The sequence below is a fragment of the Schistocerca nitens genome, chromosome 6 (assembly GCF_023898315.1).
Source record: "Schistocerca nitens isolate TAMUIC-IGC-003100 chromosome 6, iqSchNite1.1, whole genome shotgun sequence".
Taxonomy (NCBI): Eukaryota; Metazoa; Arthropoda; class Insecta; order Orthoptera; family Acrididae; genus Schistocerca; species Schistocerca nitens.
In genome coordinates, this window is record NC_064619.1 from 36,180,428 (window position 1) to 36,199,149 (window position 18,722).

The 18,722-nt window shown below is 39.5% G+C and overlaps 1 protein-coding gene across 1 annotated transcript in view; it reads right to left on the minus strand.

The window, feature by feature from the left end:
* The window catches only part of LOC126262459 (cleavage stimulation factor subunit 1), a 197,277-nt gene that overhangs the window by 55,416 nt on the left and 123,139 nt on the right, over nt 1-18,722 (minus strand). The window contains exon 7 of the mRNA XM_049959115.1: nt 6,131-6,281. Within this exon, the coding sequence (XP_049815072.1) occupies nt 6,131-6,281 (151 nt within the window). The remainder of the gene's footprint in view (nt 1-6,130; nt 6,282-18,722) is intronic.

An 18,722-nucleotide genomic window follows, 5' to 3' on the forward strand; every position in this document is an offset into this window, starting at 1 on the left:
ATCTGCTCCAGTCCTGAGTCTCTGAACCATTACACCAATAATCTGAAAACAGCTTTCGCATCCCGCAACTACCCTCCTGACCTGGTACAGAAACAAATAGCTAGAGCCACTTCCTCATCCCCTCAAACCCAAAACCTCCCACAGAAAAACCCCAAAAGTGCCCCACTTGTGACAGCATACTTTCCGGGACCGGATCAGACTGAATGTGGCTCTCCAGCAGGGATACGACTTTCTCAAATCCTGCCCTGAAATGAGATCCATCCTTCATGAAATCCTCCCCACTCCACCAAGACTATCTTTCTGCCGTGCACCTAACCTTCGTAACCTCTTGGTTCATCCCTATGAAATCCCCAAACCACTGTTCCTACCGTCTGGCTCGTACCCGTGTAACTGGCCCCGGTGTAAAACCTGTCCCATGCACCCTCCCACCACCACCTACTCCAGTCCTGTAACCCGGAAGGTGTACACGATCAAAGGCAGAGCCCCGTGTGAAAGCACCCACATGATTTACCAACTGACATGCCTACACTGTGATGCATTCTATGTGGGAATGACCAACAACAAACTGTCCATTCGCATGAATGGACACAGGCAGACAGTGTTTGTTGGTAATGATGATCACCCTGTGGCTAAACATGCCTTGGTGCACGGCCAGCACATCTTGGCACATTGTTACACCGTCCGGGTTATCTGGATACTTCCCACCAACACCAACCTATCCGAACTCCGGAGATGGGAACTTGCTCTTCAATATATCCTCTCTTCCCGTTACCCACCAGGCCTCAATCTCCGTTAATTTCAAGTTGCCGCCACTCATACCTCACCTGTCATTCAACATCATCTTTGCCTCTTCACTTCTGCCTCGACTGACATCTCTGCCCAAACTCTTTGTCTTCAAATTGTGAGATGTCTGCTTGTGTCTGTATATGTGTGGATGGATATGTGTGGGTGTGCGAGTGTAACCCGTCCTTCCTTCCCCCTCAGGTAAGTCTTTCCGCTCCCGGGATTGGAATGACTCCTTACCCTCTCCCTAAAACCCACATCCTTTCGTCTTTCCTTCTTTCCTGATGAGGCAACAGTTTGTTGCGAAAGCTTGAATTTTGTGTGTGCGTTTGTGTTTGTTTGTGTGTCTATCGACCTGCCAGCGCTTTCGTTCGGTAAGTCACATCATCTTTGTTTTTAGATATATTTTTGCCGCGTGGAATGTTTCCCTCTAATATATATATATATATATATATATATATATATATATATATATATATATATATACCCACCAGGCCTCAATCTCCGTTAATTTCAAGTTGCCGCCACTCATACCTCACCTGTCATTCAACATCATCTTTGCCTCTTCACTTCTGCCTCGACTGACATCTCTATATATATATATATATATATATATATATATATATAAAAAATTCCCGGCAATCAGTTGCAACAATTATGCATATAATAAGTTGTTGAAAGTCGTTTGTCTTGGAAAACCTGGCGACTTCGAACATCATTATGTTTTCCGCAAACAAAGTTCTATTTCACAAATGTTATTAAAATGTCTTCATAATGTTAACCATGTATAATTAACGGAAGACGTGTAGAAACGATATTCCGAAACGAATATAAGTATAGCGTAAGTCAAACGTTCGAATTAGAATAGAGACCTCCACGAACACAAATTTGCTGTGGCAGGTATGAAATATAAACTCGGTTACTCGCTCGTTACACTTTAAGGACAGATGCTGAATGGGCCGAAACGAGCCGCCTTATAACAGCGTAGTTGCCTGCTAACTTCGAAAGAAGGTAGATGCGGCCCCTAGCGCAACTTATAACATCGTCGAAAATCAGTGCAGACGTGAGAGCTTTGGTACAACCTGTTAAACAAACGGAAAAATGGAGGCGGTACAATTGGAGAGCGACCCGCCTTCACCAACATGCATAAGCAATTCATTAATAGTTTATATTTGAATTACAAAAAAATAATAATAAAAAAAATTGCTTGGCGCGAGATTAGATCCGGCAACCTTCGGATTATGAACCCGAGCGCTTACCGCTGTGTCACGACGCTGTAGAAAATTTTTAATCGTATTGAGTATTTCACAGCAACGGTTTCTTTTAACTGTCGATTTTCTCGACAACGGCTGAGCATGCATCTTGGTGCTTTGCCACATTACATCTCTGGCCATGGGTTTTTATTAGGCGCAGTATGAATCGGATCTGAATTTCACAATTGGCGGCCTCCCCTTGTGAGTTATTTATGCGGTGGGGAAACTGTCCTACCAACTGTTTCAGCTGCTTGGCCAGATATTTTGTCAGACCATACAAAGGGGAATTTATAGTTTCTGTTATTGGTTGTAGTGGCACTTCCTTTTATGTCTCATGTTTTTTCAGGAAACCGTAAAATGCAGCAGTTCCGGTAATCTTATGCACAGGAAATCTTAACATTCCCTCTTCCAGGCCGAAGTAACTACACAGCAAGCAGGTCATCCATGTCAATAGCAGTGTAGAATCTTTAGCCAGTATTATTTCACTTTTAGCAATAGAGTTGCATTACCATTGTCCACCAGCAAGACAACTGTGTCTTTATCATTTTGGACAGCTTACAATTTTAAACATGGCTGTAAGACAGCAACCATAGAAGAATATGGGTAAATATAAAAAAGCCAAATGGTTGCAACAAAATTTTACTTTTACCAGGTTTCAAAACCAACTGTGGGTGTCTTCATCAGAACATCCACAATTACCTAAAAATATTTTAAACAAACATGAACATGGAGTAAAACTAAGGACTACACAGTTTTTACTCCAAACGGATTTATAAGAAGACTGTACTCACATGTAGTAACTGACAAACAAATTTACAAAGCAATAATGCTCGCGTCACATAAAATACTTCCTTAAGAAGTTAATGTTACAATAACATAAATTTAAAGTCACTGAAACTAACATAAAGCTGGTAACTATAAGTAAAACTATAGCTACATGGTGTAGCACAGTACACACTGCAAGGGTTGCAAGAGGAAACAGTCACTGGATGTGGCATCGACTAAGAGGTTTACATGCCAAAGTTGTCACAAGGTGAACATGAAACAAGCAACACCAGCTAGTAACAGTCAAACAATGGAAAATCCAGGCTGGAATGTAACAATATTATGAAAAGGAAAGTTGCTACTCACCAAATAGCGGAGATGCTGAGTCACAAATAGGCACAACAAAAAGACTTTCACAATTAAAGCTTTTGGCCATTAAGGTCTTCATCAACAACAGACACCGCCCCCCACCACACACACACACACACACACACACACACACACACACACACACACACACACACGTACGTGTGTGTTTTCTGTTGTTGACAAAGGCCTTAATGGACGAAAGCTTTAATTGTGTGTCTTTCTGTGACTCAGCATCTCCACTACATAGTGAGTAGCAACTTTCCTTTTCATAATTTTGTTACATCTAGAACAGTCTTAGATATCAGCTGCTTAATTTGCAAAAAAATATTTTAAATAGCATTTAACGGTTAATCTTACAGTTTTTATTTATTACACTGTAGTTGTTTCATACAAAAATGTACCTAACATTTGCTGTTGCATTGTCTTATATAATTTTTCATTTTGCGTAATACCGTCTACTGATATGTGACGTGAACCCAAGCTATTTGAAGTATTATTTTGTACATTAAGCACTGGTAACTTTGACTCTTACTGGATGGTGCCACTTGTTTTGGGTTCACAATGTGGCAACTTCAGCATTTAAGCCTCTTGGTCTGATGCCTTCTCTTTTTCCTCTTGCAGCCCTTAGCGGCATGTACTGTGCTACACCATATAGCTCTAGTTTTACTGGCAGTTACCAGCTTTATATCAGATTCAATTACTTGAATTTTATGTGGTTCTCTAACATTAACTTCTCAAGGAACTATTTTATATGAGAAGAGCATTTTGCTCTTAAATTTATTCATCAGTTACTCCATGTGAGTACAGTCTTGTTATAAATCTGTTCGGAGTAAAAACTGTTTAGTCCTTAGTTTTTCTCTATGATAAGATTTATTTATAATCTTTTTACATAATTGTGGATTTTATGATGAAGACACCCATACTCAGTGTCTAAAGCTGTTCAAAGTCAAATTTTGTTGCAACCGGTTGGCTGTTTTATAGTTACCATACTTTGAAAGGCTTCTACTGCTCTGCATTTTGTTGTGGGTATGTTTTGCCACACCTGGCCTTCTCGAGCTCATGGCATATTTTGCTTCTGATGTTTTCTGAGGTGACACACTAGAATTTCTGATCGACAGCCCCAATTATTTCCTGTTTAAGCAGCTTTCTTGGAACCGGAATGAAGTTTGACCCTTCGGTGAATGCTGATGCAATCACCTCAACCAATTCTTTATCTACCTGGTTAATGACACTCTTTAAGTTTCGGTTGCTGTCCTCTTCTGGGTATGCCTGTAATAGTCACTGCAACTTGCTGCATTGTTTTTCTGTGGTCTTTTGCTTGCAGAAGTCCCAGATGCAAAAGTATTGCTATTGGTCTACTCTCAGACTTAGGCAAAATAGGCAGAAGCAAGCTGCTGGTGGTATATCATTAGAGCACACATATTTGTGTCAAACTCTTTTCTAGTGTCCTATATGTGCACTTTTACCAGGACTGTGCTGGCCTGTTGCAGGATTGGTCCCATCCTCACTGTGTTGACCGGCTGTTACAGTTCAGAGAAACACAGCTTGATGTCTTTACCCCAACATCTTTGTAAGCCACAGAGATGTGCTTATGCTGGATGAATGTTATTGGGAAGATCTATATTTGTGAATGCTACTTCATCTCTGTGTAAAATTAGTACAGATAATGTAGGAAAAGATAAGATTGCTACTAACTGTAAAGATGACACATTAAGTTTTAGACCGGCATAATTAAAAGACATTTAGCCACAGCCTTCACCATAAAAAGAGAAACACCCCATTCATTCACATAAGCCAGTACACCTCAAGCACACATGACCGCCAGCTACAGCTACTCAGTGGCCTAAGCTGCCAGAGGTGGCGGTCATGTACACACGAAGTGTGCTTGCTTATGTGAATGAATGGTGTATTTTTTCTGTTTTCTGACAAAGGCTGTGGCCAAAAGCTTTGTGTGAGTGTCTTTTAACTATGTCTGTCTGCAACGTAACATGTCATCTTTACAGTAAGTAGCAATCTATCTTTTCCTACATTGTTGATATTCCTGCCTGGGGTTTCCATTGTTAAAATTACTACAGTTATGTTTTGTCATCAATTACAATGCTGAATACCAATTCTCACCAGCAAGAGTTAAATCAATTAAGCATCTGTCTTCCTGTAAATGTTAGCTAGCAAATACAATGGGTGCAACAGCAGTTGTGCGTTTCGAGTGTTTGTGTCATGTTTTTGCAGTATACTCTTAATTAGATTTTGAAATGAGTGAAAAGGTGCATCACAGTGCTTGTCAACTCTACTCAGGGCTACAGGCACGTGCAATTGAGTGGTGTGTGTGTGAATGTGTGTATTTCTAACAGAGAAAGAGCAAGAGCTCAAAAGCTAGCATAAGTATTATTTTCTGCTGTGTTTTTGTATGCACCACACATCAGCGAGCTATAGATGAGTAGTTACCTTTCCTTTATTTTACATATTAAGAATATCAGAAGTAACAGATACACATACTAAGAATAACACTGAATCTCTAGCTTTCAGAAGTATTTTAGAAAATAGTTTCATTAAAAGAAGAGAAGATATGAAGTCATAAAGAGGCAGGTAAAATGTACATATGCTGGTTGGACACAAAAGACACTACAAATATGATTGGAAAACACTCAATATGTGGAAAATGATTCACTGTTACTACGATAATTATCAAAAATTGAAATTCTTGAGAATCAATTTCTTCAAAGAAATCTGTAAGTGTTGAAAAATGTTAAACTGTACTGGATGAACAAAGTTTATCTTGCTGTTGGGAACGTAGGTACAAGTTTGGGAATAAATAAAGGGCAACATCTGCCATAAATAAAATTAAGCAAAGAAAAATCATCATAAAAGTGCAAACAGATGTACATGTGAAGACTTAAGCTTATAATAAAATATTTCTTTAAAAAAGTATAATAAACATGTCACAATAGTGATAATTATACCTTTCCATTGCGAGTGAAGCAAACAGAACAGACCTCAGCCCCGTCATGAGCTTTCATGAAGGTATTTACACAACGATTTGAAACTCCGTCCCATACTTTGATGCTACCATCACGACCTGCAGATGTGTAGATCTTGCCGTCAGGTGAGTACCTACAATAGAGCCATTTATCAACAACAAAGAATTATCTACTAGTACAAGCAAATAACTAACTGAAACACATAAAAAGGTGATTTCTCACAAGAAAATTATCTGGAAGACTGAAGGCTTAATTACATAGCACAATGTGCAGACATAACACAACATGACAGAGTTAAAAGCTTACTTCCTGAATCCATTCCTTCATGAAGACAACATTAAAAAGTGAGAGAGGCTGTAACTATTTCCATTAACACTGCAGATTCTGCTACACGGTTACATGTCATCACTGCATTTGACTGTCAAGTTTGCATCAACCAATGATGCTAATGTGTTTAGTGGTGTAGCGTTGAGTGTGCGGTAACAAGTGAATCGCAGCTGTCAAGCAGCTTCTGCACCAGCCACTGGGGTTGGTTTTCTAATAAGTTTTTACGTTTCTGTATATTGTGAATTTTTATATGTTTCGTATATTCTGTGTTTTATGTTCTGTTCTCAATTCTCTCAATCCATGTTAGAGTAGTAATCGCTTACTAACTTACTCTCAAGTATCTGTACATTCCAGAATGATTTACCTCAGAGTTTACAATCGAATCAATACTTGATGAACAGTAATTATTACTTTGCTCCTTGTTCACCCTGTTCACTAAAATGCAGTTGCCGCAATAAAGTATTTTGTACCAGTAAACCTCCAGTCTCTGTGTGTTCACATTTTGCGAAGGTCAGACAGCCCGAATTGAGGTGTACTTGACAAGTGTTGAACCCAAAGTGATGCGAGTTAAAGAATGTTGAACAACCACCACTGGATTTTACTACTATGAAAGATGACCGACACACCTGCAGTGTCCAGAATAACAGTCCATGTGCCTCTGTTCTGGATGAACAACTCGATTCTATTGTTCGCACAGTTAGAAGGCAACTTTTGCTATGCAGGAATTACAGCCTACGCCAACAGATTTGCTCTCATCATGAGTCAACTGGATCACCACTAACTGCAGAAGTATAAGATGTGTTGACGCAAGAATGCATACGTGATCGCAAGCCATTGCAATATCTACATCATTTGCACAATCTACTATGCACACTGTGGAGCAGCAGACTACTGCCAAAGGTCAAAGCATTTGTGGCACCACAAATGGAAATGTCACTGCAAGCAGTGGTGGAGCTCATTGATCATATTCAAGAGGCCAGCGCACATGCCCAGGTTCGTGCAATGACAGTGGTACAAGGATGGCAGCAACAGTTACGTGCACAGAGTTTGACTCATTGGTGACAAATGCGGAGACATTTTGCATGCAGATTGGCATGCCGCTGTCTCAAGGTGGTGCTTGGAAATGTACAGGACTATGTTCGTACCCAAATTCCAGTGGCAGTTGGGTGCAACTGACTCCCCCCAAAATCATGGCAGCTATTCATTAGTAATAGAATATAAGATCAGAAGACTCTGACAGACACTTACTCAGATTTAAGCATCCTAACAAGAACTTCAAAGCACAGCTGTAGACAGCTGATGGCATCCCGTTAACTGCTGCTAGTAACTCATCCATCTCAATGTATGGAATGCAGCAGATCACGTTGAATTTGGGACTGCAGCATACACTCAAGTGGGACTTCACTATCACCAATGTTACGGAGCTTATCTCTTGGCACATTATTGTCTATTACTGGAAGTAGCCAATGCTTGTCTGGTCAATAGCATTACTGAACTGACGGCAGCAGGCTCTCACTGCAATATATCAGTGTACAGCACTAAGTTGATGCAGACATGTGGTGCAGAGTACGCCTCTCTGCTAAGACAGTTTCCAACTTTGAGCAGAACTCCAAGTGCACCTACCTAAGTGTCACACAATATGGTGCCTCATATGTAAACTACAGATGGTCCTCTGGTTTCTTACAGACCAAGGCATTTGGCACTTGATTGTTTGGCCATCAGTGAAGCAGCATTTGATGCGATGATTAAAGAATGAATACTCTGGTCATCACATAGCCTGTGTTCATCCGCACTACACCTCGTCCCGGAGAAAGGAGGAGCCTGGTATGCATGTGGTGATTATCATGCACTTAACTCCAGAACTGTACCTGACAGCTATCCTGTGCCTTTGCTGCATGACAACAATTAGGTGCTGTAGGCACAACAGTATTCAGCGTTTTGGACTGTGCCAAAGCACACACATGTAGACATATGTGATGGAGAAAGACATTACCAAGACGGCAAAAATTGCCTCATTTGGGCTTTTCGGAAACAGATTCATGGCATTTGAATTACGAAACACTGCCCAAACCTGGCAAAGATTTATCAATTACATTTTGTGAGGTCAGCCATTTTGCTTTGCCAACTTAGATGATGTATTTGTGTTTTTGGCCACCAGGGAGAAACACTGCCAGCACCTTCAAGAGGTATTTAAACATCTGGAGTAGTTTGATGTGGTATTAAATATGGCAAAGTGCATGTTTGGGCAAACTTAGGTCATTCCTAGGTGACCGAATATCACCTGCAGATTCCCTGCCACTAACTGAGAAGGTCAAAGCAGTTGTATAGATATTACAACTGACCACTATCAAAGATTTGTAGGAATGTTAAATTTCTACCACCAATACCCAACCCATGCAGTAGAACTGCAAGACCTGTTGAACGGAGCACTTACCACCCAAAGGTTCAAAGCAAGACTCCAGTGCAGTGGAATGAAGCAATGTGCTCTACTTTTAAGGCCGAAAAACAGAGTATGGCAAATGTAGCACTACTCACACACCCTAAGCTTGACACACTTTAGGCATTAGTGGTGGACCCGAGACACACTGCTGTCGGCGAGGTACAGTAACAATGGTCAAATGATTCTTGGCTTGTGTACTTCTCGCGCAAACTTTCACATATGACCGCAAGCTCCTGGCCATGTACAAGGCAGTTAAATATTTATGACTACAAACAGAAGCAATGGCATTCACAATCTACACAGATCACAAGCCACTAATCTATGCATCAATTACTCTCCCCACCAGTACCACCATCTGGAACTTATAAGCCGATTTAACACAGACAGAAAGCACATTTCCAGCATTGCAATGTGGTGACCAACTACTTCATGTGTCAGCAGTGTGTCACGACCAACAAACCTTTTAGAACTGGCCAAGGTTCCAGACCTTCATCAATAATATCTCTTTGGCAATGAGGTTACAACTAATCAATGTTCCTGGAGTAAGATGCTTAATTGCATTGTGACGTTTGACAGGGAAGATCATGACCATCCTTACTGACTGTATTTTGGTGGCAAGTCTTCGACAGTTTCCACAATCTGTGCCAGTTTCCACAATCTGGAGCCCACTCAACTTTTCACCTTGTGTAATAATGTTTCGTCTGGCCAGGGATGGAGAGAGATTTCTAAGAGTGGACATGGATATGAGTCCAATGTCAACAGTGTAGAGTGCCCCACCACATGCACCCACCAGTTGGTGGTTTTCCAGTTCAAATCGCATTTGTTCGCATAGCTGGTAAAGTTCTTCAGATATGTACATCACACGACTACCATCTACCACTCCACCGGTAGTAAAATATTTGAAAAATGGTACTGTTCCCTGAAGATGGCATTAATGTGCCATGGAATGTCCTGGACTTCTGCTCTTCTGGTAGTCTTCCTGGGCCTATGAACGACATATAAGCAGTACTTGGACACTCTGCTGTGGAACTGGTCTATGGTGAACCACTGCATCTTCCTGGAGAATTTGGCCAGATCTCTACCATCAACAATACAAGATCAACAGGTATTCCATCTGCAATTAAGATACCATGTCATTCAAATATCATCCTCCACAGCCTCCAGATATGGTATACTGACCACTTATGTGCCCCACAACTTAGGAAGCTGCTCACATGCGATGCTACAAACGGACACAACTATAACCTCCATACACTGGCTTATACTGTATTCTATGAAGAACCATGTAGATGCTGGACACTGTGTAAGCAGAAAGCCCACAACCATTGCCATAAACCATGTCGAGCCTGCATATATTTTCCAGGAAGACCTACCATCCACAGCACTACGACTTCGGCATCCTCCAGTATCAGCGCCACAATCTCCACCTCAGGGGCAACAACCTACCAACAACAGGAAATTTGGCATTGCTGGTTTGGGACTAAGTGGAATTTACCACATAGTTCAACAGCTGGAGCTATCAGCTGTGTAACACACTGACGAGCCTACCCCGAAGTGTAAGTATGTCTCCACTGGTTATATTCTTGTTGGGTATGCAGTTGGATCTTGTAATTATCTAGACGACATATTTCTGTGGTCCATCTGTCCACCATCAAGGGGAAACATTGTCAGCAAAAATCTCAAAAAGTTCTTGGACAATTTCCATAAAATTTTTACATGACCTGTAATAAACATCTGGATGCACAATAGCTACATATGTTTTTAATATATATAATATATAAATATACAGGGTGAGTAACATAAGACATAACACATCTTTCATTTTGTTAATAGTTCCAACATCAAACCGAGTTTTTCCGCAGATTATAGTACATACTTTTGTTATTTGATAAAGTATCTTAACTCCTGCACCAATCAAGTATGATTTTTTAGAGTGATATATTTTCTATACACCATCGAAAGTGCTTTAAAAGACAAGTTCAGTGACACAATGTTTATTAATTTTGAGGTTTTGCTTTGCAAAAGAATCTGAAAAACATTCTAAAATTAAAAGGCAAGTCGACCTGCATTGTCTGTTGCACTGAAAACACACTCATGTAAGGCTACATGTCACATAAAGCATTTCAACTGTTTACTTGTCTGCAAGGCAGAAGTAGCATGAACTATGTCATCTACTGGAAGGTCATTTCTGCTTCACCATTCCTTGCATGCAGATATGTACACCAATGAGGAGAAGTTATACATGCTACTTTTACACAGTGAATGTCAAATAAATGCAATTGAAATGGTATGGCAGTACAAGGATATTTATCCTGATCATCACTGTCAAATGCGCCAGGCCCCTGCACACGTTATTAGGTCACTAATGCATACAGATAGTAGCTTCAACATCAAGCAGAGGACAAGGAAGAAGACTGCAACTGACAGCACATGAAGAAGCTGTTCTGGCTACAACACTTATCAGTCTGCACAGTGGCACAAGACCTATTGTCAAGGAATGTGGATCAGCCAGACAAGTGTCATTCGCACCTTGCATCAACATAAATTTCACCCCTTGCCATTTGTCACTATATCAGGCATGCAAATGATGTGATTTCGAAAGTGATACAGAATTTTCTATTTACTCCGCAGCACCTGAGAGATGACACTGTACTTTTCCAATGTGCATTCTTTATGATGAAGCAATGTTTACAAACCACAATAATGTTAAATTTATGTAACATGCACTAATGGGCACCTGGAAATCGATGCTAGCTTCATCAGGTACAACACCAACAACTGTGGAGCATAGATGTATGGTGTGGCCTTATAGGAAACTTCATTGTGGGACCTTACTGCACCCCAGGGGTGTTAAATGGAAATATGTATGCACACTTTTTCATGAACATTCTACCTGTTGTTCTTGAAGAGGTATCACAGGACAAGAGATAGTGTTTGTGGTTCCAACATAACGGCTACCCAGCCAACTCTTCCTGTGTCGCAAAGCAAATACTGACTGAAAAGCTTCCTGAACATTGGATAGGACAAACTGCTGCAGTATACTGGCCAGTCAGGTCCCCTATTTGATTCCTACTGATTTCCTTCTATGGGGAGCACTAAAAGACACAGTCTATCCATGAAGCTCCCACTATGCCAGGCGATACGCGCCATTGAATAGCCACAGCGTACAATTGCATATCACCCAATGTAATTTTATCTGTTCACCTATCTCTCGTATTAAGAAAAGATTTTCTTTTGTTGGTGTCATGTCATCAGTTATTCTGAAGCAAATGTTTAGGTTATGTAAAGCATATTCCTTCTAATTATAGTTCTGAAAAGTATCTATAGATATATTTGTCTGACTGCAGGTGTTTTACTTTCAAGAAGCATTCAGTCATCTCCATGCACAGACAGATCAGTTGCTTATCTAAGAAAGTTAATTCAGTAGTATCACTATTTTTTCTGTGAAAGGGCTGTTTACCATTATGAAGTATGAACAACCAACATTACTGTGCTGCATTTGAAAAATTAGCAGCAACAAGGAGGATTTACATGGAAAACTGCCTGATGAAACTATAGTAGTTTCCACAAAACCATGGAACATACATACATTTGAAATAATTCTCCTAATCTCCATCTGATTGCCAGAAGTTAGCATATGCTGTAGTTCCATACACAAAAATCATACATGACCCCCTATCTATATCATATAGAAGATGAGTTTTTATTGTAGTAGTATAGGACCGTATTGCTGTGTATAACGATGGAGCCTGGCATGAGAGCTCTGCTTGGCAGTGTTTACACTGCAATAGCCGCCTCTGGCAATGTTGCTTTCCAATTTTCATACTTTTCTCTGATGCTTTTGCAAAGGTTTCAACGTCGATATTAACAAGTGCTATATCAGTCTAACTGTCTTCCCAAGAGCTACTGAATCCACTTATGAAAAGTATACGGTTTCATTAAAAAAAACCTACTTGCTTCAATATTTTGGCTGATACCGGAGTCCAGAGCATTATCCCTACAAAACATTATGCGTCTCTCAGCAAACTATCAGTTTCGGAAAACCTCGTTTTGATATCTGGAACCTTTTGTGAAATAAAAGGAGTGTTACATATCTTCACACACACACACAGTTAGTGAATACCTCGAAAAGTTCTTGACCAATTTACTTTAAATTTTTCCACATTATAAACATTCAGACTGACATTATTCATTTTTTAAACAATAATGTATAAGTTTTCTGTTAAAACTGACTCCGAGGAGAATGCTGTGCTGTGAAAATGTGTGCTTTTATTTTCTTTCTCACAGTTAGTTTTACCTATGATAGCAGCACATTTAAACCATTAGACAAATTGTTTCTCTCATATATATTATTTCTCTTTACAGATAATTTTAAATATAAATTGTATGCACAATAATTTGCTGTTTATTTTCTTTCACACAGCCAGTATTAACAGAAAACAGGAAAGATTTAGTTGTGGCTTATCTGATTTTGGTTAGAATACTACTATGGAATTTGAACTCTCTGAAACTTTATAATCCTACCCATTCGCAGATTAAAATTATGTGAAATACTGTCACTCAAGCTACAATCCTCACAGATACATCTGCTAGAGAGATCTCTCTCATACCCCATATATTAATAATCTCACTGGCTTCACCCATTTATTTTACACAACTTCAATTCTCAATCAAGGTTTATAGATATGTTAGACATTTCAGGATTTAAGCTAGCGTCCTACTTCTGCAGAGTAGATATGGATGGAGGAGGAGTTGCCACATTTATCAAAAACTGCCATAAAGTCAAGAACATTGACATTAATAAATTCTGTTTAGAGCAGCATCTAGAAGCATGTGCAACAGAAGTAGTGTTCCATAACAGATCCTATATAATAATAACTATTTACCGAGCACCTGCAGGAAATTATAATCTATTCTTAGATCATCTAGAAGCTCTTTTGGGTTATTTAACAGGAAGAAACAAAGAAATTTTGATTGCTGGTGACTTTAATACAGATTTTCTAATGCAATCTTCCAGTAAACATTCACTGCAGTTAGTAATGTTGTCTTTCAATCTGTAAACTTTCCAACTAGGATCACTAAATCCTCAAGGACAGCCACTGATAACATTTTTATAGACAAATCAAAGGAACAAAATCATATCATAAAACCTGTTATAAATGGACTATCAGATCATGACATGCAGCTCCTTGTTTTAGATGTAAATTCCAAGCAGATTATCAAGACTGCTAAATCTGAGTACAGGAGAGTAGTCAATCAACCAAAAATTGAGTGTTTTAGAAAACTGCTCAAAGATATGGTTGGTTGGTTGGTTGGTTTGGGGAGGAAGACCAGACAGCGAGGTCATCGGTCTCATCGGATTAGGGAAGGATGGGGAAGGAAGTCGGTCATGCCCTTTCAAAGGAACCATCCCGGCATTTGCCTGGAGCGATTTAGGGAAATCACGGAAAACCTAAATCAGGATGGCTGGACGCGGGATTGAACCGTCGTCCTCCCGAATGCGAGTCCAGTATTCAAATATATGAACTGGAAAGATGTTTATAGTGCTCATGACATGAAGGAAAAATATAACACATTCATGAACAATGTCAGTACCATGTTTGAAAACTGTTTTCCTCTAAAAGTTACTCAAATTAAACAGAAGTCTATAATAAAACCATGGATTACACAAGGAATAAAGATTTCCTGTAAGACAAAAAGGAAAATGTATCTGTCGACCAAGAATAGCTCCAATGCTGATGATTTAGCTAAATACAAGGAATACTGTCAAACATTAAAAAAAGTAATTCAGACGTCTAAACAAATGCACTACGAGAAGAAGATAGCAATGTCAGGGAACAAAATAATAACAATATGGGATATAGTGAAAGAGCAGACTGGTAGAACCAGAAAGGAACAGGAGCAAGTAGCACTAAGGGTAGATGACACATTAGTAACTGATGGGCATAGTGTGGCAAATCTATTTAACAAGTACTTTATATCCGTTACTGATAGAATGGGACTTTCAGGATCAGTAAATAATGCCCTTGAATATCTGAAACTAGCCTTCACAAACAGCTTCAAGTACATGAATATATCACTCACTTCACCAAAAGAAATAACTTCCATAATAAAATCTTTAAAAACAAAGCATTCTAGTGGGTACGATGAAATATCAACAAAGTTAATTAAGGCAAGTTCTTGTGAGTTTAGTACAATTCTAAGTTACTTGTCTAACCAGTCAATTATAACTGGGACATTTCCTGACTGGCTAAAATATGCAGATGTTAAGCCTCTATTCAAGAAAGGGGATAAAGAGATACCATCAAACTACAGACTGATTTCACTTTTGCCAGCATTCTAAAAAATTTTAGAAAAAGTAATGTACAGTAATGTAACCATCTGACCACAAATAACATATTATCAAGAACACAGTTTGGATTTCTGAAGGGTTCTGATATCGAGAAGGCTATTTACACCTACAGTGAAAATGTACTTAATTCATTAAATAACAAATTACAAGCAGCAGGTATTTTCTGTGATTTGTCAAAGGCATTTGATTGTGTGAACCACAACATCCTTTTAAGTAAATTAGAATTCTATGGTGTCACGGGCACTGCTGCAAAATGGTTCAAGTCATACCTCACTAACAGGAAACAAAGGGTGTCAGTGCAAGGGACTAATGAATTAAGTCATCAGTCATCATCAGAATGGGAAGAAATTACATGTGGTGTCCCGCAAGGATCCATCTTAGGGCCATTGCTTTTTCTTGTGTACATTAATGATCTCTCATCAGTTACACTGCCAGAAGCAGAGTTTGTTTTGTTTGCAGATGACACAAGTATTGCAATAAATAGTATGTCAAGTGTAGTTCTAGAAAGATCTGCTGATGATATTTTCATGGATATTAATAAATGGTTTAAAGCCAACTCACTGACATTAAACTTCGAAAAGACTCACTATATGCAATTCAGAACCTGTAAGAGGTTTCCACCCAGCATATGCATAAAATATGAAGAAGAGCGGATAGAAGAGGTTGACAGTCTTAAATTCCTGGGATTACAACTTGATAATAAATTCAGTTGGGAAGAGCGCACCACAGAACTGCAGAAACACCTTAACAAATCTGTATTTGCAATTCGAGTGTTAGCAGACATAGGCGACATAAAAATGAAAAAGCTTGCATACTTTGCCTACTTTCATTCCATAATGTCATATGGTATAATATTTTGGGGTAACTCTTCAAGTCAAACAAAAGCTTTCAGAGTCCAAAAGCGTGTAATACGTATTATTTGTGGAGTAAATTCACGGGCGTCCTGTAGAAATCTCTTCAAAGAACTGGGTATACTAACTACTGCCTCTCAGCATATTTACTCATTAATGAAATTTGTCCTAAATAATATATCTTTTTCCAACAAACAGCTCAGTTCATACATACAATACCAGGAACAAAAATGATCTGCACAATGACTTAAAAGCACTTACTTTAGTTCAAAAAGGGGTCCACTACTCAGGAACACTCATCTTCAATAATTTGCCAGTAAACATAAAAAATTTAGTTACAAATAAAGATCAGTTTAAAAGGAGCCTGAAAGACTTACTAGTGGCCAACTCCTTCTACTCCATTGACGAATTTTTTAATAGAAACAAATGATGTATTGTGTACATTCATACTATTAGTATTGTTATTTCAGCTTAAAAAAAATAATAATAATAATAAAAAATTGACATGTTCCACGTCCACGAGGATCTCCTCAGCACGGATCTATGGAACGAAAATCTAATCTAATCTAATCTAATCTTTGCAATAACAATCAACAAGGTTAAAGGTGTGAGAGATGGGGGAAGAGGAGGTGGTGGAGGAGGAAATGGACAGAGAGAGGGGGAAGGAGGCGATGGAAGACAAAATGGAGAGGGTAGGGTGAGAGGAAATTCAGAGCATGGTGGAAGTAGGAAATGGAAGGGGCAGGGGAGGCAGAGATGGACAGGGAGAGGGGGAGAAGGTGATGGACAGAGAGGGGGGGAGAGCGAGGAGTAGGAGATGGACACAGAGATAGGGGAAATGAAATGATCACATGAAATTTTTCGCCAGGAGAACTGGTCTTGGGTCGTTTGGCTGCTAGTGCAAGTCATTTTTATTTTATGCCACTCTGTTGACTTTCACTTCGATGATCATGAAATAATTATTAGGGCAACACAACAACACCCAATCTCTGAGCAGATAAAATCTCCAATCTGGCCGGGGACTGAGCCTGGTTCCTCCCTGCATGACAGTCAGTCGCACTGTTCACTCAGCTACAGAAGCAGACATAGAGGGGGCAGAATGAGATTAGGGTATGTATCAAATTCACATACATATTTAGCAACTGCAAAGCATTACTGGGTTTGCTAGTGTCAGATACACCAAGATTCCCAGTCTTTCCTAATGGATAAGCTTTGTCACTATTTATAATATTGTCTGTCAGTCTAATTTCAATGGATTCGACACATTTGTATCTTATCGTATAATATTCTATGTCCCTCAGAAAGGGAGTGCTCTGCCATTGCAAATTTATCAGACTGCAACCATCGTGCGTGACAACGGTGCCCAATGCATCTCTTGTTAATGGTACATATAGTTTGGCTAATATACATTTTCCCACACTGGCAAGGGATCTGGTAAATGTCAGACTTCCTCAATCCTACATCACTGGTTAGCAAGCCAGGATGCTCTAATCTTGGCTGGTGGATGAAATACATTTTTCATGCTATTTCATTTTAAAATCTGTCCTATTTCTGAAGACACGCCACCTGCATATGGTAGGAAGGTCACTGATCTACATGCATTTTCCGCTGGTTCTGGCTGAGGTCCAACTCAAAGGCATGATGGATATGTTTGTCTGTGTAGTCATTCTGCTTGAACATGAGCACAGGGTGTTCCAGCTCCAGTGTCAAGCTTTCTGTGTCTGAGACGTAATTCCTCTTTTCCAATGTACACAGGACCCCTTACATTGCCACAGTGGATGACAACTCGTACGGCACACGTGCATCATTTTCTGATAAACACTGTGTCCCACAGTCCCACTGGCCTTACATTTAGATACAGAAGTTTTCTACCTCATTTGACCTCCAGTGTGAAACTTAATGCTAGGATGAAGCCCATTAAAATGATTCAGGGTATGGTTTAGTGTCTATTCCATGACGGCACCCACAAAAGACAAGATTAGCAGACAGCGTTCTCACCTGAAGATGGTAACAAGATAGACTGCGGAAATATTGTGTCTAGATGATTCCATTATCCAGCTGCAGACCTGATGTGAATATAATCAGTTAATACACCAGGAAAGCCTAAATATGTCTCTGCTATCAACAGTGGGGATACTTTTCACAGCATGGGGGTGTCAAATGCATCACTCCAGCATCTGCTCTCTCACAATATGAAGAAGATTGGAGGCTTAAACTGGTTCTCTTGATTACAGAAGTAGGCCAGCTAGGTGTTATGGAGCTTCAGATGTTTGAACAGAGGACAAGCAATAAAATATGACAGATTACAGTTCTTGACTTTAACATGGTCAGCCCCATTAGAGCCTATTTACTGACACCTGCCCTGCAAGATATATTGTAGATGTATGGTAAGTGGCTTTACTCAGTGGAGCCCACTCTACAAGTGCCCCATGGTGTGTGGCACAGGCTGTGGTACGTATATGAATGATGCACTGTTACTCAATCTGCATGACCATTATAACAATGACAATTCAACTGAATATTTTTGAAATACACACTCTCAAGATGGAATGTTTATTTATAATAAGTAATGTACATATCTCTGTTAGTTTTAAGTTCAACCGA